The 20,061-nt window shown below is 35.2% G+C and overlaps 1 protein-coding gene across 1 annotated transcript in view; it reads left to right on the top strand.

The window, feature by feature from the left end:
* POLN (DNA polymerase nu) overlaps window positions 1-20,061 on the top strand; it is a 94,556-nt gene that overhangs the window by 60,661 nt on the left and 13,834 nt on the right. Inside the window, exons 17-20 of the mRNA XM_074587392.1 lie at window positions 2,579-2,710; window positions 5,509-5,619; window positions 8,323-8,401; window positions 19,679-19,746. Of these exons, the coding sequence (XP_074443493.1) occupies window positions 2,579-2,710; window positions 5,509-5,619; window positions 8,323-8,401; window positions 19,679-19,746 (390 nt within the window). The remainder of the gene's footprint in view (window positions 1-2,578; window positions 2,711-5,508; window positions 5,620-8,322; window positions 8,402-19,678; window positions 19,747-20,061) is intronic.

Genomic DNA, 20,061 nt, shown 5'->3' with positions numbered 1-20,061 from the left:
AACAGGCAGATACTAGACTCAACGAGCCTGAATCACCACAGGTTGAATGCCCTGTAGTTCTGTACACAGTCAGTGGAGAAAAGGAACAGCCTCGGTTACTGGGGCTAGAGCCTCCCTCAATAGAGCTTACGTCTGTCTACTCATGCTATAAAGAGCTCAGATGATTAGATCAAGCAGATTTTATTGGCACTCCCTCACTTGCTCTGTACCAGGCACTAAAAATTTCAGTGCACCGGTGCTTGATTTAAGTATCTCCACTTACTTGTTTATGCTTTGTCTCCCTCTCTCTCAAATGAGGGCAACTGAAGCACCTGAAAGATAATAAGATGCTTCAGTTCATTGGCAGTGTGATCAGATCCTAATTAAAACAACATGGAGTGCTATCATTAAACTATTTACATGGAAACTGGACTGACAAAACCGAATTATTAGATATCTGAAACTGATGGACTGGATTCCACCCACAGTTTGTGTCCCTTCAAAAAATGGCTAAATTTTCATTAAGGAGACATTTTGATACAACTGAAGAGTGTGAATAATACTTACTTGTTTCACTTCTTTTGGGATTGAAAAATACAGAAGCATTCGCTGAGGAGCTTGCCTGTATTATGCTTACTGGACTCAATGGAAATCTTTCATGCGGTAATCTTTTTTTTTTTTTTCTTTCTGTTTTCTTAGTTTTAGGTTACACTTTGTTCATGTTTTCAAGGTCTTTTCTGTAATCTTGGAGGATAGAAAATAGTATAATAAAAAAAGAAGAGTCTTATGTCTAGGAGTTGGTACTTTAATAAATGCACCAAATATCGAGAGGGATGACAGTATCACAGTCTTTTGCTTGGTTTGGAGCAATTCAATTCACCTGGTTCTTCCTCAATCATCTTTTTAAAACTAAAGCAAAGACAACCTAAACATCTTTAAAATAAGGAATTAATTCCATTCAATGGCAGTATGTTCAAGCCCTGAATTAACACAGAGGGATGTCAAGGTGTTTAAATGAAAAACAGGGAAACTAATGATAAATTCAGTTTGGAAGATAATATTACAGAGTGGAGGACGCCGCAACTCATAGGCTGCTGCTAACAATTCCCCTGGCACAAATAACACAGGCAGAGCACTCGGGGAAGCTTTAGTCCACTGCTCAGCCTTGCTTTGCATGGCCCTATGGGATCAAATGTGATCTAACATGATTACATGGCTGTACATTCCCCTCTTTTTGCTTCCCAGGAACTGGATTTCCCTGCAACCTTTCAGGCTTCTTTACTGACATTGTGGCTTAATTTTCCTACTGTTTTACGCAATACTTTTTTTCTGTATATCAGTAGATTTTAGGTGGATAACATGGACAACCTTAGATGTTGCAATTCTCCAAGTAAGCCACAGCAGTCTCCTAGATGTTAACAATATGTGCTTTAGCAAATAGATTTGTCATTTGCTGACCGAGGAAGAAATCCCAAATTAATTAGATGTCAAATAAAAGTACAGACCTGTAATAGCTCAGCAAGAATTATCCTGGATGTCTTGTGAATTTCTTCTTCTAGTACCTTGTCCAGACTGGTATTCCTTCAGCTCAGTGCAGATACTGGCATGACTGAGAACAAAATGCTACAGAATTTTTCTGAAATGCACATCAGACTGACAGTGATGGCATTTAGGTGGCTGAAATCTCTCTTTCAAAAATGCTAGATAATTTTTCTTGACAGTATTACTGTGGCAATAACTACTCAATGCCTTTGGTGCCTTGAGATGTCGCCTCTCATCTTATGTTATTTGCAGACACAGTGCTGGTTTTGTGTTGCTGTACAGCTGACTTAAATATATCTGTCTTTCAAACCTCATATGACTAATGTGGATGTATGTTTTATTTTTACTGGAACTGTTTGGTTTATAAATGTGTTTAAACTGTAGCTCTTAGCTTATATTTTCACACTCTGGAAAACTGTCTTCAGTTTTTTTCCACATTATCTTATAAATGCTCTTAGATCTAACATAATGTATATTGCGCACCTATATCCTATCCAAAAGTTACCATTCCTTTCTCTCTCTGTTGGAACACTTTTTCTGTTTTTTCTTTTTCCAACCCTTTTATCTCACAACTTGGACCCATATTTTTACAGATGTTGAGGAACCTAAGATTGTTTGAATTCTGTGGGACTCAGACTCCTAATGACCTTTCTAAAATCAGGGTGCTTGGTCTGATTGCTTCAGCAGTTAAGTTTTTCTGTGGCTCCTCAACATTTGCAGATTAGCACACTGAACGAGTAAAATGATACTTAAAGTAACAAAGTTATTCTGTGAACAAAAGAGATTTCAATCACATTATAGGTATAAACTATAACTAGGATTTTCTTAATTACATACTACTTATTAAATATATTCTTAATCTAGTAACTTTAGTAAAACATTCAAGCTCAAAGTTGAAATATTTGCTTTGTTGAAATATGATTGTAGTATATCAGATCTGTCCTTTCATAGAGATAAGTCAACTAATTCCACTAATTGTGAATGTAACCTTGCTATTATATGTAGTGGATTTCTGTTCTGATTTATTGCATAATAAAGATAATTTCTTTACCACCAGGTAAAGAACGTCTTGCTGACTGCCTGGGAATTACTCCTGTTCAAGCCAGTCAATTCATAGAAAGTTTTATGCAAAAATATAAGAAAGTACATGAATTTACAAAGCAAACCATTGAGCAATGCCGAAATAAAGGTAATCCAAAGTCTGTAAGCATATTTTTGTTTAATAATCAGCACTGTGTGACAGTGGTGAAGACAAAGATTTGGCTTAACCAAAATTCACATAGTTATAGGACAAGAAAATACTTGGAATATAATTTCTTGGTGAATCAGGTTTTTTTCTCTTTCAACTCTGAGAGGAGCTGGTTATCTGCCTTTTCTCAGAAAGATGCTAACAAAATAAGACGTCTGTTCTCAGAGTGAACCCTACTTAATGTCAAGTTACACCGCATCATTTTGACATATAATGTACTCCAACATAAAAAAAAAACCCAGGGAATCTTTTACTTAATAAATATGCTACGTGGCTGGTGGACCGTGGAAGTTCAGTCATTTAGTCAAAGAGTCAATTTACAGAGTCAATTTTTTTTCATGTATTTTTTCTTTGCATCAGTCAGAATTTATGTTCTTGAAATTCAGGTGGTATCTGTGATGACAGATGTGTGCAAAGTGCTTCTTGGAGCCAGCAGCTGCAAACACTTCTTGCGTCAAATTTGTTGTTAGTCTGCATACTCATTTATATTTAGTGAATCCTAGGAGTGCAGTAATTTGAGGAGAGAAATATAGCTGCTTGAAATATTTTCTTTTAAAAGCTTATTAGCAGAACTGTCAAAATTGATTTGTTTCTTAGTATGGTATAAAGTACTAAGACATTTTGCAGAAATAAATAGTAAATTTGCAATGTAATATTACCCATCATTGTATGGGTGAGTGTCATGATAAAAACATGTAACTGATTTCTAGTCATGAAAATTAATAGTACTCCTTCTTTGTAGAGCTTAAAAATGTACTGGAAGCATGAACTGTCATTGTGTCACACAGTTGCATTCCTTCATTCACTAATATTACTAAACAAAAGTGAAGTTACTGAAAATCCATTTTTAGTTATAATTAAGCCCAATATCACACATCTAGCAAAATGTGACGCATTTACTATTTATTTCTTTGATCTATTTAAAATAACGTAGCATTCCTTTCTTGAAGGCGAATCAATTTCAATACCCAAACCTCTGTGATAAAGAATTGGGTTTATGGGTTTATGACACAAAAGTGTCATAACTAATGTCGTTGATTGTCATCAAAACATGCTTGTCTAATTAGTACTTACTCCTTCTCTTAATCCCATATATCAACCATTGCCTCAGATTCCATCTTTCCAACAAAACCATTACAACCTAGTAAGCTCATTATACAGTAACTTCTTTTTGCTTATCTGCAGTTCAAAGGTGAACAGCATCCACCTGACTAGTATTATTTAGGTGTTACTAATGTCCGATGCTCCATGTAGACATGATAAACAGAAAAAATATTAATTTGTGATGAAAATATATTTATTAGTATATATGTTATGATCTTGTTATTATTTGATTAAGTGATCAACATATAAAAAAGACTACTTTAAGACCTCATTCAAGTATGTATTTGCAGATTAATCTTTGACCACAAAAGCATACTCTGCCACTGTTATATGAAAGATGGTATTTGTTTGGGGGTGCTAATTAGCTATGGGTATTGCAAGGGTGATTCTGTTGTGGAAACATACCACACTGGTATAAGGATATTACAATAAATCTATTTTTCCCTAAGAATCCAATGTTTCAAGAATTCCATCTTTAGATACTGTTCTTCTTAGAAAATCTTAGTTAAATTATGAAGACTGATTTGCCAAAGAATATCTTAACTTCCAGATAATTCAGCTCCTTCTTCCAAAACTGGGTCTTTTGGTATCAGGGCTTCTGGAAATATAGTAATTTGCAGAAAGCTGTATTAATTCATCCTGTACATAAGTCTGGGTACGTGTTGTCCATAGCAAGGTCATAACTTTGTGCTTGGAGAGGCCTCCTTACCACATGTGCTTGCCTATCTTGATTGCCGAAGAGGAGATGAAAGTCTGTGGCAGTCTGAACTTCCATGGTGTCTAATAACAATTCATGGATAGTCAAAGTGATCAGAAGTATATAAAAAGATTTTAATAAGATATATTTCTAACATGAATGATTTTTCATTTTCCTTAAAATAAGAAAAGAAGTTTAGTTTTGAATATAAGCTGAGTTAACGTTTTTTGTGTGTTATTTTGACAAGAGGACCCTCGCATTTCTTTTCCTATCTCAACTCCTCTCATTTGCACTCCAAAATAGTTATTTTGGCAAAATACATCATTAGGCCTAATGTGAAGCTTTTACTGTGTTTTCATGTGTTTCTTTTAAACTAAGAAAACCCACCACAATAAACGTAAGAAAGCTTGGCTGTGAAAGGGACATGAAAATATCACGTAAAGAAAAGGGAAAACAAGTTATAACTTTTTGTGTTTTTTTTTCCCCAAAAACTATTTGATAATTTTGGGAAATACTCATTAATGATTTAATTGCTCCACAAATTGATTTTTCTTTGCTATTCCCAAGTAAACTATTCATTGCATGTAAAGCTCTAATTATGGCTGCTAATAGATAGCTAATTCTGCTAGGTATTTATAGTTTCATCTCCCACAGAGAGAGTTTGCTGGTATATCAGTAGACATTCCTAATGAAAATATAGCTTTAATGAACAGAAGTTTTCCTTGTATAACATGTACCAATTCTCTGAATGAAATAATTAGACCAAAAATACAATAAGCGTCTAAGGTTTAAATAAGAGGAGCTCTGAGTATATGCAGAGGGCAAAATATTAAATTGACTCAGGCAGCACACAGTTACAAAAATCTATATTCAAAAAGAATTTTTGAAATTTAATTTTAATCACCAAGAATACTAATTTCTATTTAAATCCTACAAGGTTATGTGGTTTCCATAATGGGACGTAAAAGACCACTGGCTAATATCAACGCACAGGATTACAAACTACGCACTCAAGCAGAGAGGCAGGCTGTCAATTTTGTTGTTCAAGGTAAAAGACTGCCTGCCTACCTTCCCACCTGCCTCCCTATCTCTTTATCTGTGCTTGGCTTTAGTGGACAACAACTCTGATAATCTCAAAAGAATGAATATTCTAGTAGTCTACTAGAGTAGACTAGAGAGTCTAGTAGAGTCTACTAGAGTAGACTACTGAGGTATGAGTTTTACTATAAAAGAGAAGTTTAAGTTATATGTTCTATCTACCTTGAAAATTGCCAGTATTAGAAAACGCAATGTTCTAATACACTGTAGTGGTATATATAATATCTAGAATTCAGTGCTTCAGTGATGTATTGTTGTGTTAAAACATTTTCATTTCTAGTTTTGATAGTTTGTTACTCCAAAAGGGTTTCTGTGATTATGCTGCTTACATATTCCAGCTTTTATTTTACGAGATAGCTTTAGTTCAAAAAATATACAATATTACAAGAATTGTGCATTGTTATTATTTGTTTTGAAACCCAACTCATTCTTTGTAAGGAATGTTCAAACTTAATTCTGTGGAGAGTAAGAAAAAACCTGTTTTTTCAGAGAAAAACATTGCAAATTTGCCATATAGGTTAGAAATGTAAAAATCGGCATAAAGTGCTCGATTATTAGTTATTGTGATGCATTAACATACTCTATTTAAATAGCCTGGGGCTCAGTCTTGTACAGAATTTAGCCACCTGAAGAAAAAAAAAAATCCCTGAGCTAGCAGTCCAAGACTGAGATCCCTTTACCAAGTTATCCTTTGGAAGAATTATTTTTTTAATTGGATGATGCTGACAGGTTTTTCATTAAGTTATATTGGAAGTGTACAATTTACAGGCAAGTAAAAAGTGCTTTCTAGATATGGTAATGGTGTGCTTTTTATAAAGTGACTTGACTTTTCCTTTTGAAAGGATTGTTTGTTTCTTTTTTTTTCTCTCCAAATATTATTCATTTTAAGGTTTCATTTTAAAAATGACTTGAGTATTTGCGTCATGTTTGACAATTCTTATAATTAGTAACTGAATTTAAGTACTGGCTCTGCAAGTATATATACAGATCTAGAATTCTGATATATACTCTTGCTTGAATACTAGTTGTGCTCAAGTGGTGTCTGCCTTGCACTATTAAGCTCCCAAATGTAGAATTTTAGAAGTATCCTTATAAAATCTGCAGCAAAGCTGGCACATTTGTAACACTGGGCATGCCTGTACAAGCTTCTCCAGAGACTTGTGTGCAGTTTACCTGGGTTTCCATCCAGCTGGCCAGCAGCCCTCTCCAGTTGAAGGCACATACATATTGAGCTAATACAGCGAGTCCTGCTGAGTGTACAGTGTAGCATTAATAAAGCTACATGGCCTTCTGAGCAGCACTTGCTTATGTCCATCTGTCCAAAGAGCTTGGAGCTGAGGCAGAGCTATCACAGGACTGTCTACGAAACGCTCACCTATATGTAGCTGCAATAATAAGATTGTCATATTTCATTGTCAGTTCAAATAATCATGGAGGACAAATCTGATGAAAAGTAGAATCATAGAATCATAGAATGGTTAGAGTTGGAAGGAACCCTAAAGATCATGTAGTTCCAACCCCCCTGACCTGGGCAGGGACACCTCCCACTAGACCAGATTACTCAAAGCCCCATCCAGCCTGGTCTTGAAAACTTCCAGGGATGGGGCATCCACAGCTTCTCTGGGCAACCTGTTCCAGTGTCTTACCACCCTTGCAATAAAGAATTTCTTCCTGATATCTAATCTAAATCTCCCCTCTTTCAGTTTAAAACTGTTACCCCTCGTCCTATCACTACACTCCCTCATAAAGAGTCCGTCTCTGTAATGTAGCTGTTATTCAAAATATGTAATATTAGAAGGTGTAAAGAAGCAAGGATTAAAACCTAAAATATTCAGTATTCCCAAATTTTATAAAACATTCATTCTAGACTACAAAGATATTTTTAATTGTGGGATTTCAGCTATTAGATAATATTTTAAGACTGTAAAAACTTTCTAAATTATTCTAAAACATTTTATCACAGTGTACTAACTGCATTTAATATGTGTTTTATATCTGTTTAATATATATTTATATATAATATGTATGTGTGTGTTTTATAATTATATCTAATAGTCTAATTAATTTAAGCAGTTTGTGTTTTGGTTATGGCGGCAGCAACTGATAGCAGAAGACTTCTGATGCATGACAATATTGAGAGGAACGTAGAGTTCCAGCTTTAACTTTCTACAACTGGATTTTCCACAGTTCTTTCATGGTGCTTATTCTGTTTTTGAATATTTCCCAGTTCAATAGTCTTTACCGATGTACAGCTTAATATTCTTCAGTTATCATTTAGCTCTACTGAATTGCATGGAGTAAACCATTTACTTTATTTATTTATTTATTTTCTTTTATTTCTTATTTATAATTGTGATAAAATCAACCAGAAGGATATAATTATTTTCTCTTAAACTATTTATATAAAATATTTATTAAAATATATCTAAACATCATATCTTAGAAAAAATATTTTAATCATTTTTTAGTCATTTAGTTTTTTATTTATTAATCTTATAATCTGTTTCGTGTATTACATGAATTGAATCTGCTAGTTTTGCAAATTCTCATAATTCAGAATCTTCAGATGTTTTTCATTCCTATACCATAGTTCCAAGAAGAACATTTTCCTTCTGCATGCTTTAAATTAAAAACATATCACGTTCTTTCATAGGATCTGCAGCTGATCTTTGTAAAATGGCTATGGTGGAGATTTTTACCTCTGTTGTCATTTCTCCAACTTTAACAGCCAGGTTAGTAGTGAATAACTGCAAAACTGTTTGATTTAAAAACAAAATTAGTTGAAATTAATGCGTTTGTGGCATTTTAGACAGCTGTAGAAATATCATGTATGCCTCTGAATCTTTTAACAAGTGAGGACTTGTGGGATGGTTTTATACATTCAAAGTTATATCTTTTTGCTTAAATGTTTGAATCTGTAAATCCACCCCAAGGCGATGAAGTGCCCTGGGGCCATTTAAACTCAGTCAGATCTAGTTCAGTGGTAGTTCCACATCTTTGAAATCAAGCCCACTGATCATATCCTTCCTGTATTTTGAGTCTATTGTACAATGGGAATTGAACATTCAATGGTCTGGGAAAAAAACAGGAATCAGGAAACTAGTGCTCAAACAAAATAAATGAACATTTTTTATTTTCCGTATAGATTGCTTTCCCTTGCTAAAGAAAAGCTAGATCATCATGCTTCTCTTCTGTTGTGACTGCTCATAGTTGGGTGGGAGATCACAGAATGTCCTCAAGATTTTTACGCCACAAGCAGAAATAACGAAGTCTACTTTTACTGTAATAAAGGATGGAGGGGGATGGTGCAGGGAGTTAGTGAGCATTTTTATTTGCTGCAGTAGAAAGATACTTTGAAGGCAAACTTGCAGGAAAAAACCCAAACAAGTGTTCTCATATTTTGTAATGCTGTAGTAAACAATCCATTAGAACATGAATTTTTGCTTTTGATAAAAGCAGAGGTAGCAGGTAGTGCAGAACATCAGTGTTGCTGTTGACATCCAGAAGGGGAAATCATAAACACTTAGCTGTAGCAATCATGTATTAAGGACTTCCGTGGGAGTTTAGGTCACCACAAAGTAACAGGGTTTGGCCTTCCAAACATACCTTACAATTACGTGTAATATCTAATCCTGTAAATACCCTGTGTATGTGTGTGTGTCATTTACACACAGCAGTGTTGCTTTACTTGATCAATGTTTCAAAATGTAATTTCTAATTACAAATATAAATTCCATGTGTTGAATTCAAGGGTAGAGTCACTCCTATGCCAAAAATAAAACTTGTTCTGAGTAACACTCTTAAGTGTTCTTGCAACTTTTTGAGCAAAATACTGTTGAATTATTACCAAAAAAAAAAGGAAATATGTGGCCCACTAGTACAAATCTGAAATGAGAAACGGTTCTTAGGTGGAGATACGGCATGCATTTATGTATTAAATGTTGGATGATGTACTGTAACATATTGTACATTTTGGGGCAGATTCTCTGCACTGATTATAGTTCTTGCTGCTGCCTGAGTTGTACGAAGAGACCAAATTCTGTCAGCTGTGGCCTGGTTGAAAATTTCTGTAGCAGGTGTAGCTTGGAGTTAGATTAGCAATAAAACAGCTGCCTTCCAGGACAAGCAACCAACAGTCTTTAATGGAGGAAGCAAGCGGAGGTGGTGAGAGGGCAAAGAACGTACTCCGTTCTGCAGTTCCTACCTAGCACACTGATCTTTAGGTTCAATAACTAGCAGTTTGTTTTAATTCTGAGAAATGCCAACGTTTTTTGCAACTAATGCTGTGTCTGATAAAGCTCGTGAATGTTTTCTTCTCTCAACAGAAAATTTTACTGGGGTTGTCCTTTCTCAAAACTATTTCTTTTAAAGAAGTAGTGTCACCAAATGGCTAAGAAGGTCATAGACATGAGGAAGTATTGAAGATTTACACGTTGAATTTCGTTGTGTTGTGAAAGCATAGGGGAATGGCTACACCAGACATCAGAAAAGCGTCAGGGCCTATCCTTCTTATTCCTATCACAAATGTCACAGCTGGCAAAGACCAAGACTGCAAGGGCACCTAAAAGAGACAGACTGTTTCAAACTGTAATTTTGAACTCTGGCCAACCATTAACAATTGGATGGCTTTGCTAAAGGAGAATCTTTTAATAGTCACTAATGGCTCCTTGCTGTAATATTCAGTAGGTGCTTACAAGCCAGGCTTGTCAGGAAAGTACAATCAATGCCTTTATACATTCTGTGAACACTCACCTGGTTGGGCGGTGACATTTGAAAGCATCATTGTGGTCTTGCCAAAAGAATACAGGACTGAAACTTGAAAATTTGTGTTTCCACTTGTCTGCCAGGTGACATTCAGTTAGTTATTTTTTCAGTGGTCTGTTTCTTGATTTTCTTATCAGTCAAGACAGGATAATGATCCTAACATCCTTTGTAAAGCACTTTGAAAAATATTGTTAAAAGGAAGTGTATACATAATTGGTGCTGTTGTTGTAGCAGTAGGAATGCACAGTAGCTCTTCCAAAATGAAAAATATAATCAATCTCCTATTATCATCACATCAGATCATATTCATTCCATAGATAGCACACTACTATCTTTTATTCGATCTTCACCTCCATGTGAGGTTGTTTTTTTTTTCCTATTAGAACTTTTAATTTTGGAAACAGGGTTTTCACTTTGAACAGCATATCAAAGAGAAATATTTTTTATATATGCTTTAGAAGTGATTATGAACCCCAGGTTTACACTGGGAGACAGTATCTCCTATAAGGCATAGGCAAGTAGTGGCTAACTCTCAGCATTTTGTCTTCCTTACCTTGGAAATAGAAAAAGTAAATTCTAGATAAGGTCTTACAGTTTTTAGTGTTAATTTGCAGGTGTGTTTGCAGCCATCTCCAGTGACACTACTGCATTCATTTTTCATACACTGTAAGCTGTTCAGCTGTTAGCAAGCTCTCGCCCAACGGTATGAAACTTCATTTTTGTAGGACTAGTAGTCAGTCGATTTTCAGCTATTGTTTGCATACGTGATATTGTATATGGAAGTTGGGGAAAGGTAATCAAGCTACCTTTTCATGGTGCTTCATCAGAGAGGCCCTCTTGATGAAACAATATATTCTCACTGTGACTGATCAATGGTTGTTCTGTCAACTAGCAGTCTCATTTTTCTTTTTGTATTTCTTCATCTTTTAATTCAAATGCCAGCCTAGCGACTTGTGCTGTTGACAATAAAACGTCAATTCATTACTTGGAAAGAATTTTACCAAAATGGGACACAGTAGCATGTGATAAGGAACTGATATTAGTATGGGTTAGCTACTGGCGTCAGTGTTAACATCTCTGCATTTTGTGTGGCACTGATGAGTAATCAAAATTATTTCTTCAGAATTCCTCCATATTTACCTAGATCTCTGTGAAGATACTGTTCTGCTGCTGATGGCCATGTTACTTACTGAAAATGTGCTGCTGACATAAATTATTCAAGTGCCAGCTTTTACCTGTCTGATACAATTCACAGAACCTCCACACAATGTTTCCTACAGGCAGTTGATAGCAAAGAAACTTCTGAAGTGAGATCGAGGCATTTAGTAGCAGCTGAAAGAAAGATTTATTGAGTTGATGAGAGTGGAAAGGTATTTGGTGAACTCAGATGGACAGTGGTAGTTCTTTTCAGTGTTTAAAACGTCATTGCAGTGGCAGACACGTGGAAACTTGGGAAGAAAGGAGGATGCTGGCAAATTGTGGAAGAATTGCTGCCTATACATCACTTCGTAAGCTGAAGATGCACTGATGTTACCCAAAGTCTACCTGGTGCTACATGGACTTCTCAGAAAGTCATTAAAGATGATAATATCCCAAAAACATGCAAATTAAATTTAACAAGTCTACGGAACTACTGAGTAATTTGGTGTGAATCCAGCAGTTCTGCTTTCTCACCAATTTATTGTTCCTTCAGCACTGGACCAGTGCCACAAACACACAGCTTTAGTTCTTAGCGTGTCCGGAGCCTAGTTAAAGACACAGGTTCAGCAACAGGGCAGATATAAATGAATGGTCCGAAAAGGAGTAATCACAAGCAAATGAAAGGAAAAGCCATGATCTTATTTGCTTGGTCTCAGCTGCTTTTCAACAGCAATGGATGTTGGAGGTTTTGTATGTCTTCCTCAAGGAACACACACTTCAGTCAACCTAATGATTTTCTGAGTTGGTGAACTGTAAATGCAGCTTGCTTCTTCACAGATAGCTAAATTAGTTAGAAACAGCCCTAATCGTCCCAGGAACAATCATTGTGTTATGTGACCTGGATTTTTTTCGGATGCAAATTATGTGGTAAATCACAAATGATTCATTTGTTGGAAGTGGCTTCAGTTTTAAGTAGACACAAGAATCTAGAGGCATTTTTGTAAGGTGTGTAGGGATTCAAGCATTAGCGCTTTACTGATCGCTTATCATTTCTCAGATTCATACAAAAGGATATACTAATAAAACCAACTTCTTGATTACATTATAGCTTCAACCAAATACATTCAGTGAACTGCTTAATGCTGTTGCTGTATGTAAGGATTTTCTTTAATTCTGGGCATAAATCTTATGTCCCTTTATCTGTTTCTTCAGGAATTAAATAATTGTTTTTAATCCTGTTTTTTTCTGTAGCAGTTATCCAGGATAAAAAGATTTTTGTTTCACAGACATATGCTCTTGTTTCAGTAGCAGAACGAAACATCCTAGATCATATGCTATGTCAGAAATGACTGAGCTCTCCATAGCTGCTGTCCCAGTGCAGTATGTAGCTCTCTGCTTCCCAAAGTGACGAAATAACATTGTGTTTCTAGGCATGCTGTGACTTAGCAAAATTATTAATTTCCTCAAACATTCAAAGCAGTATTTTGCATGTATGCACAAGATGGTGAACTGTTACCTGAACACTTCATGCATAGTGAGCCAGAACAAGTCAGAATGATTTATTCTTTATAGAAAAAGCTAAATATATTTAATATGCTTAAATATCACAGCCAAAAAGGACATTCGTGATGTAGCAGGTTTTTCAGTGTTCCTTTATGTGGATCGTTCAACACAAATAAATAGTTTTCATTTATAAAAACGTTTTGTAGGTCACCTTTTACATTGGTATGTTTTAAAACACTTTGGGTACACGCGAAAAGTTGTATTCTCTTTAATTAACCATCTGTTCAACTTCCTGCTCTTCATGATGTAGCCGCTGAGAAAGAAAATTTTGCAAGTTAGATGAATTTTTATAGTTAAAATGTTAAAATATCTTGGTCTTTATTATGGAAACACTGAAAGAGAGAGATTAAAGTTAATGCAGGTAACGTCTCTTCAGGCATGATATATCTTAAATTATAGCTTTTATACTACCTCATTAGAAATACTTATAGATGCAGCTTCAAAAGAAACTTGAAAAATCTACAAAATGTTACAAAATTATCATAACCTTGTTCCTTAGTTATGTGACAACTTAGTAGGCCTTCTTTCCACTGGAATCTCTGTGGTTCTGGGGGAAACCGTGAGACAATTAAATAACAGGTAGTATTAGTCATATCAGAAAAAAAATTAATACAGTTTCAGTGTAGGGAACATAGAGATTTCTAAGAAGAATCGGATCCAACATCCATCTGGTCCTTTACTGCTGAGTGTGGCCAGCAGCAGATGCTTCAGAAGGAAGATGTAAGATTTGTAGTAGGATAGCCTGTCTGTCTGCAGATTTTCATCTTGCACTGATTGTGGGAACAAGTCTAAGTTCTGAAACAGAACATTTAAAAGTCTCCCCCCAAAATCATTGTATGTCATCATTTCTAACTGTTCTTGAAATCCATACAAGAGTTTGTTACATGAGCAACCATTCTGGCTTTTTCTAGCAATGTGTTTCATTACACACCTTTTAAACCAATATTTTGTTTTATTAAATACAAATTTATTAAGTGTGAATTTCTCAAAATTTCAAGTCATTAAGTTATTGTTTTTCAGCTACAGAACATAAAACATCTTTCCATTTGTTATTTTTTTCATATTAGCTCATTTATCTAATTTCAAAATGTCTTATTCTTTTTATCATTTTTTCCTAACCACTTAACAGGTTTTATGCTCTTTTGGGAATTTTTTTAAGCTTAACATAATGTACAAAGCTCTTAACCATGTAGTCTCCTATCTGCAGTTTTGAAGTCTCACGCTATGCTTTTACAGGTTTCAAATTCAAAATGAAAAAATGTAATGTTACTAGTTGGATGATTATTTTAGTCATCAAAAAAGGGGATGACAGGATGACAGACAAGGATATTAATATTTGGGATTTAAAATCTGATACCGTTGTATCCAAAAATGGTATTAATTTCAACGATCAAGGACATAGTGCTTTTTTAAATAAGAAGAAAAAGAAGTGTGAATAGAAAATGACCTGGCTTTTTAAAGTATTTCTAAATGTTTATTGTGATATCAAGTAATCATTAATACCCTTTTTAACGTGGCATGCTTTTAGTAACTTTTCTTATGTTTATACATTTTTATTGTACCTATGTAAAAACTTAACATTGTCTTATGCTCTTAAGTAATGTAATATAGGATTTTTTTGAAGTTTAACTAGAATTTTTACTCAAACAAATAAGCAATGGTGGATTTCAAATAACTCATATTTTTGCTCCTTCTCCAAAGAGAATCCTTTAGCTTAGGAAATCTCTTGTTCAGTTATGATTTAATTCTCAGCATGTCTTTGAATTAGAAATAAAATGTGTAATTTTTCATGGAAATTTTACACTTGAGTACTCTAGTTCAGACAACCTGATGGTGCCACAGCATTTTTTTTTCTGAAGATGTAGAGCTAACCAACAGGAAGCATCTTAAAACTATTTTAGAACCAGTCTGACAGCCTGGTTCTTAGTCAGAATAAGATGCCTCTAATTCCATATAGAATCATAGAATCGATTAGGTTGGAAAAGACCCTTAAGATCATTGAGTCCAACTGTATTATGCATAACACTCGGACCCTCTTATTTAAAGCTTCACAGTTACCCAATTTTAAACCTTATTTTTATTTATTTTCTGTTCAAACTCTTAAATCAGCCAACTCAATGTAATATGTGAGCTCCTCTCAGATATTCTTTAAGCAATATATTTAGCACCTTACACATGTGGCTTACCCTGTCTCATTCCCTTTCTTCGTGCTGCTTGTGCTTAGTTAGATCTCCCATGGGAGTGTCAGGGGCTGTGGTGAGGAAGTGAATAGAGACAGTAATTGAGATTAAGGTGAGTTTTGAGAGATCTGGAAGGGGCATGTGGTGGGTCCAAATTGCCTGCTACCAAACAATGGAGTAAATTAATTGACAGTTAGTCTGTAGGAATTCATTGATGGTTTATATTTCATATTATCTTTGTGCAGACAAGTCTGGAAAACTAGACAATGTTATGCCTTTGAAGTGTTGTTAACAGCAGTAAAAATTTCCCTGGTGGTAGAAAAATGTATCACAAAAATGTGAAGAGGGCTATTCTATGTCTAACTTCAGGTATCCAATGTAGGTAGCTTTTTCAGGAGGTGGCACCCCTGCAAAATTAATGCATAGAGTTGGGGTTTTCCAGATGTCCATTCAGAATATCTAAGTCAGACCCTACCTTAGTCCTTTGACAACAGGAGGAGCAAGAATTTAATTAGTTTCAGCATCTCTTGGCACATTGTAATGGCCTGAAACACTGCAAATGGCTGTTAAAAAACAGCTTCTGAGAAAGACTTACGATGATCTTGTCTTTTTTTCCCCTACCCTACACTGGCCTCTTCTATGGGATATTCCTACAATCGAGTCTGCAGCATGTCATACAACGGCGCTCTTGTTTGCAGTTTAGACAAAATGTTGTTTCCTTTAATGGTAAAGAAATACAGTTGCTCACCAATAAGGTAATAGCTGTTTTGTTGAAGTCAGTTCAATAGTGTACTTATTTCTGGGCAACGCATTTGAAGTAGTCATGGAAAAAGGTGCAATTCTATACTTTAGAAGAGAGAGGTCCAGATCTGGAATATATTGCTTTACAGTTAACAAACAAAATCTCATTTGTTCTTATATTAGACAAACTGGCCTGATACTAGGAAAAAATATACTCTAAGGAGGCAATATGACTTCATAAATAGAATACTATGAAAAAGAATCTCTTGATGGCAGTTTAAATTGTTTTGGCACATATAAGTCAATGATCTCATTATGATATAGTAATGATAACTGGGTGGATCTATTGAAGGCCTGAGGAGTTTAGTCTCTGTGTTGTTTCATAGGAAACTGGAAGAATGATGACTCTAGTGTTGAAGAGAATGAAAAAGATTTTCTTTTTAAAATTGTATAGTGCAGCATAATAGTTTAAGAAAGATGTTGTGTGCTGAGCACACTAAACTGATGTCAAAAGCCAAGTTCGGACTGGCAATCACAGAAATACTTCTGCATTTGAAGGTGCAGGTTGTAGCAGTATCTCCATGCCACGCCACAGTCATACTTGGGTCTAGGTCACGTTTCTCAGTAAAAGAAATCATGTGTGTACTCATCAAAAACTATGCCTAATCTGCAGGCAATCAAGAAAATAGTTAATAAAATATTAGCTTGTAAATCAAATGTATTCTTTTCATCCGTAGAACAAGAAAAATACTAGTCTCTGCCTGGTTTGCAGTTTCTACTCTAGTTTACCATACCTTTTAGCAAGAGATAATGAGAGGAGCTTGCTATTTCACTATTCCATCAAAGTGAAGATGATTCAATTCAGCTATTAAGCAGAAGTGTAGGGTTTTTTCAAACTTCTTTTACTCAAGGTGTGCAATGGGTGTGTGGGTGCATGCACTGGAATGGTGAAAGCTATGAGTTTTGAATGTATAAATTGCTTTGATTTTTTCTTTCATCTGTATTGATGTCAAATTGAAGGCTTCCTTCTGTGGAACAGTATATTGCATGCAAGTATTATTAATTTAACAACCCTGAAAAAAATGCAGGTGGCCTCGTACTGTAAACCTGTGAGAGCAGAACCCATGAAGTTGATGTGAGATGGATAAGAAGAAGAGATAAGAGATCATAAAGAAAAAATCTAACTTGTTTGATGAACATTAAGGAGGAAGCAGCGTATATTATACCACTTCTCAGCATCAAGCTAGGAAATCATGTTTAATGTTAATTAAAACTTGTCCTTCCTTCAGAATAGAAGTGTATTAGAAGTACTTATTTCTTAGATCTCACATATCTGAGATAAATATTATCCCCATTTTGTAATTGAATGTGCACTGCTTAGCAGGAAAGTAACAGAGCTAGACAGAGAACCAGCAATGCTAACTTCTGGTTCTGTATTTTAGCAGACAGAATATTGTCCTGAACTTCAAATTAGTCACTAGATGTTTAAGATGGGGTAGATGTAATTCTGCAACTGTGCAGTGCCTCAGTTAACTGGCAATATAACCGAGCTGATAGGATGTGCTGTTCAGGATGATAAGCTTTGAGAAACAGGGTCCTTTAGCCCAGATGGAGAACCAAGCTAAAATAGCTGTGCTGCTTTTGGTAGATGAACTGGAGCACGTAGAGTTGTGTCAAGTCTATTGCGGTGTCCAGCCAGAAATTTTTAGTTCAGTTCACATTGCTTCCACTGGTTTTCTGGCTCATGTAAGGTAGCACTGATCTTTGGTCCAACCCTGCTCCTCCTGAACATGGTGTTACTTTTAGTGTGGAGATGAGGTGATCAGTTGATCCGATGCTGAATGGTTTTGAAAATCCAATTCTTTTTCCTCCATTCCTAAATCCTGATAAATTTATGATAAAATTTTTAATGTACATTGTGAGTTTTTTTAAGAAAGGATTTTTCCTTACCAAATATTCACAATATATGGCACTCTAATCCTCACTGAAGGCATGAGACGCTGCTCTGGTACAAATAATAACCAGTCTATCACATTTTTATTGCACTGGTTTAATCAATGCAATTATTTTCACTTATTCCATTGATTCACAGTATATTCCTATTTAATTTTCATAGTTCTTTCTGTTTTATATCTTTTTACAAGTCATTTCAATGATTATGACCAATCTCTTGCTTTAATTAATTTACTTGCATTAGAAATTATAACTTTTCATGTAACTGTATTCTCTTGCTACAGATGATCCTGGTCTTTTCATCTATTTCTTTTTGTATCCCGTGTCCCAATTTCCTATTAGAAATATGTTAATCTGTTTCACTCTGCTTCTGACTGTGTTGTAAGTGACTAATAATTTAAGATCTATTATTAGAGCTCACCACACTGTTAGTCAATGTCACATTGTAATTTAAGGCAGTGTGAAACTATCTTAGGATATTTTCCTGAAAGCTGTGAAAAGTTATAAGTAGTAACCATATTGACGTTTCAGCCATTTGTAAAGAATTATTTACTTGAATAAATACTAGGTGTTAAGAAAAGCGTACAATGGCCATTTAATTTAAATGTTATATAAAAATTGCAAAGCAATTTGGAAATAGGTGGTACAGTTTCATGACTTAAGACTCCCAGCTACAATATTTAAAGAAGTAAAAAATAAACCTAGTGGGAATACAGTCTAATCAGATATGCAGTATTTTTGCTTCCTGAGTGAGAACTACGCGCAGGGATTCTATGTGTTAAATTGTATCTATTCTGCCGTGGACTTGATTCAATCGAATACAGTTATTTCTGTTGTGAAAGTACTTTTACACCCAAACCGACAATTTAGGCTGCTATTCCTGTAAGCACCGAACAATCAAGTCACAGTCCATATGCAAGAGACCTATTGATTTAGAACTAATACAGACAAAGAAAAACAAAGCAGCAGTATAAATTCATTACAAAACAGCTCTAACTGAAGAGCTCAGGTATGTGTAGGTGCGTGGCTTTCAAGATCTTACTGCTTTCAGCTGTACGCTCTGTCCTTAGGAAGGCAACCATCCAGAGGCAACAGATCAGGTTGTGTATGTATGCCTACATTTTCATTCCTCAGCCCACTTGTTTGACTGCATGAGGACACCTACTTTACACTTAAGTGAAAAGATTATATCCTGGAAAGGACTCAAGTCACTCAAGCCAACTAGGAGTTAATATTGGTATACCAGTGAGCCAAATACTCTTACTATTGACCTAATTTGCATTAGTAAAACCACCCATTTGCAACCACATTTATTCCAGCTCAACTTGAAAAAAACAAGCTATATTAACAAAACATAGCCTGTCTCTGTAATTTCTTGCAATTTTCTGCAAATTACATTGGTTTTAAGTAATACCTTGTCACATCATCAAATCCCTGAATGACATTTATAAGCTAGTAAGCACAGTTTGAATTTACGACCATGGCCTTTATGTTTTCAGAGTAAGTGGGTGCCAATCCTTTTAACTCCATTAATGATTTTCTCATTTTCTTAGGATGTTTATTTTCACTTTAACATATCCATTGTGCAAGTGAGAATTAATGGATGATAAGAATGGAAAGCACTGTCAGAAATTTCTTGCATATGTTAAAGTCTCTGAAATTTTTCAGGTTAATTGCCCAGATTCATGATGAGTTGTTGTTTGAAGTAGAAGATTCTCAAATCCAGGAATTTTCAGGTAAATACAATCTCTCTTGCTCTTTCTCCCCCACTCCCTTTTTTCTCCCTATAACCCGTGATTTCTTAGAGGGTAAAGAATTAATGTAACAAGACGCAGCACATTGATTCTCTTGATTAAGAAAATGTATACTAAGCAGATTTTTCTGAATGTCTTCCACCACTGGCTCTTATGTAGATAAAACATGATATGCTCCTCATCTGGAGTTCATCAACGTGCTTATTTGTATTTAGCTTTCTTATCAAGATTCCCTCATCCAGTGTGTGAATCCTGTAAAGCTAAATAATTATACTTTCTCCAAGTTTTCATGGGGTT

This window comes from Larus michahellis, chromosome 5 (genome assembly GCF_964199755.1).
Source record: "Larus michahellis chromosome 5, bLarMic1.1, whole genome shotgun sequence".
Lineage (NCBI taxonomy): Eukaryota > Metazoa > Chordata > Aves > Charadriiformes > Laridae > Larus > Larus michahellis.
The sequence above is the reverse complement of the archived record's forward strand: the minus strand, read 5'-3'. Positions and strand labels throughout refer to the sequence as shown.